This window comes from Pholis gunnellus (genome assembly GCF_910591455.1).
Source record: "Pholis gunnellus genome assembly, chromosome: 14".
In the NCBI taxonomy this organism is placed as follows: Eukaryota; Metazoa; Chordata; class Actinopteri; order Perciformes; family Pholidae; genus Pholis; species Pholis gunnellus.
This window is the reverse complement of record NC_136541.1, coordinates 19,732,035-19,734,822: the sequence shown is the minus strand read 5'-3', so window position 1 is coordinate 19,734,822 and position 2,788 is coordinate 19,732,035. Positions and strand designations below refer to the sequence as shown.

The 2,788-nt window shown below is 43.9% G+C and overlaps 1 protein-coding gene across 1 annotated transcript; it reads left to right on the top strand.

The window, feature by feature from the left end:
• Nucleotides 1-1,530: 1,530 nt before the first annotated feature.
• Nucleotides 1,531-2,487, top strand: pkia (cAMP-dependent protein kinase inhibitor alpha; the record flags this gene model as incomplete). Its single annotated transcript, XM_079172716.1, has 2 exons — nt 1,531-1,693; nt 2,414-2,487. 2 exons carry the CDS (start codon nt 1,531-1,533, stop codon nt 2,485-2,487), a joined length of 237 nt encoding a protein of 78 aa, XP_079028842.1.
• Between the last annotated feature and the right edge of the window lie 301 nt (nt 2,488-2,788).

The window sequence follows — 2,788 nt, the reverse complement described above, 5'->3', positions numbered from 1 at the left end:
TGCAAGTATTGTAGTTGGGTTACCCTCCACTGCAGCACATGATACTGTAGGTTGTGAATTCAGTAGCTGTGATAAGAATAAACATGCGCATATAAGGTCATTAAACTGTAAACACTAACTGAGTGCGATTATTGTAGTTAGCTTTAGTATTTTGCCGCCTTCAAGTGCTGTGGGAAATATAGACCTTCAGAGCACCTAAAAAGTGCAGTAGTTTGTATTATCATATTTCGCACACTGTTACACTATAGTTACTTTATTTAATTAATTTCATTTGTCTTTTTAAAAATGTCTTTTCAATCTGTGATTTTTCCTGTTTTTTTTATATATTATATTTTAGTCTATTGTAAAGCACATTAAACTACATGTTCTGAAATATGCTAGGTATATACATTGAGTGATGCCTTTCAGGAGGCATTAATTATACCGTTAATTAATTATATATTTTATTTGGTTTAACTTAGTCGAATTTCTGTATTTCTCCAGTCAACTGTCAGGCTTGATTTTTATTTGTTTCAATTCTATTTTGTTTTTACTGTTTTGATGGTTCAACATCCAAATAGGAAACAGCATCATAGATAGTAAGATAAATATTATGTTGGTCAGTTCATTGAGATTTACGAGGTGACCACGAATGCAGCATAAACCTTTGTTGCTGGTGCTGCTCTGCGAGATAGCTCTCCTCTCATCCTTTTGTGTCTCCTGACCTATCAGCGCCCAGATGCAGGGTCGCGGCTGCTGATTGGTCGCGAAGGAGGAAGATGCGACGGCAATGGAGAATGGACTGGGGACTTTTCAAAGCGTCCTACTGATGGGATTAATACTGTGAAATGATTTCCACGCATTGACTCGTCTCGGTATGTAGTGGTAAGGCCGTGGGATTATTACCTACAGCACGTGGGTCTGCTTCTGTATTATTTTGTGTGCTTAGTTTAGCTTGTTTTTGTTGGATCGTTTGATGTGATGTCGGGCCTGTTCTGCTTTGAACGTCAAAACACTCTCTAGACATGTAGCTTACGGTTACAACACCGGTAGAGCTGTTAAGTGAAGGTAAGAAAATGCTTCGACATAATACGGTTACGTCATGAGATATTATGTGAATGTAATTAGACTTGTGGGTCAGTTCCACACCTGATTCTTGATTTGTGGGCCTAGCTACGGACGGGCTGCCTGGTTAGCATAACATGGTTAGCCTACTGAAGAAAGCTGTGGAACTGTTCAGGTCTAATTAATTAATTCAGTGTGTGTAGCCTAGTAGTGAGTTAAAAAAGATTGAAATAAAGAAAAATAATGTCATGCTATACCTGCCTTCTTGCGTTGTATTAATTAGGAGTATTACTATTCGTAGTGTAACATGTATCCTAATGAGTATATGCACGTGACATGTGCTGTCAGCTTTGCCCTGCTTCATTGTTGTACACACACTGTTTGGAGAGTTTTAAAGTGGAACCTTCATTTGCACACTCTGACAGATGGAGCTCATCCCATGGCTGCTCTCCTTGTAGGTGCTGCTGTGTGAAGGATGCACGAGCGATGTCTGATGTTGAGGCCACGTATGCAGACTTCATCGCCTCTGGCAGGACGGGACGCAGGAACGCCATGCACGACATCCTGCAGAGTCCCACCGACCCCGAGGGCCGAGGGCTGCCCCTCACCCTGTCTCTGTCCCAGCTGCACATCAACGCGGGAGGGGGAGGTAAACCGGAGTTGATCACCTTGGACTGAGTTTATGTTTTGAGCATGTTTAAAAAGCTGCTGGGTAACTCTATGGGATGTCAGCGGTCAGATATATGTATGGAAAATGTTGTCTACAGACATTATGGACATTTTCCACAAGGATGATTTTAGAAACTACTGGTCTCTGTGTGGATCACGTGTCGAGGCCAGTAAGGAAGTTGCTGTTAAGACAAGCGTACAGTTATTAAAGGTTTGCATCCGCTATTATGTAGCTATTTAGAAATAAGAGACCCTGTTCTTTCTGAGTCAGAACATGTTTGATTGGGAAAGCCTGTCCTCTGTGAGTTGACTGTTGTAAGACATAGTTTAGCATATTAGCATGCAGACATTTGCTAAAATCAGCACTGAAGACAAAGTACGGCTGATGCTGATGGGAATACTGTTAGTTTTACAGTTGTTGGGTCATAAACAGAGTGTCTGGTGAATTAAATTCTAATGTTGCTAGATGAAAAAGTGATTTGAATTTATCCTCTGGGGGACCTTGAATATCCAATACTTCTTGAGATTTAAGTCCGGAGCAAAGAGTCTGGACCGATCAATAGACAGACATTGCTACCCCTAGAGCCACGCCACTAGCTTGGCCAAAAAGGTAAGGATGACTGGGGCCCAGGGACAAAAAACACTGATATGATCCTATTGATATTGATGTCCTGTAAATTGTCATCCCTGTCCTCGTTAGACGGAGGCGACACCGAGGACAGCCAGAGCTCTTCCTCCTCGTCCCACAGGGAGATGGGGCAGAGGAACAGCTAACCACTCACACACTCCTGCCTGTGGACAGAGAGCTGCGGGACGGATTCCAGCCGCCGTCGGGATGGAAGTCCGAAGCCGGCTGGTAGTCGGAGGGTAGCGCCACCGCCGCTGACGTGCCCGCGAGCAGGGCGCTGACCCCCCCCCTCCCCAAATCCACTGTCGAGGTCGCTGTGCTGCAATGTGATCACTCAGTGCTCTCATGTCCCCGGTGGCTCTGCTGTGCACTAGAATAACGAGACTGTTGGTAGGGGTGTATTACAGAGTGGGAGGAAGCGAGAGAGACAAACATGTAGCTCATGTA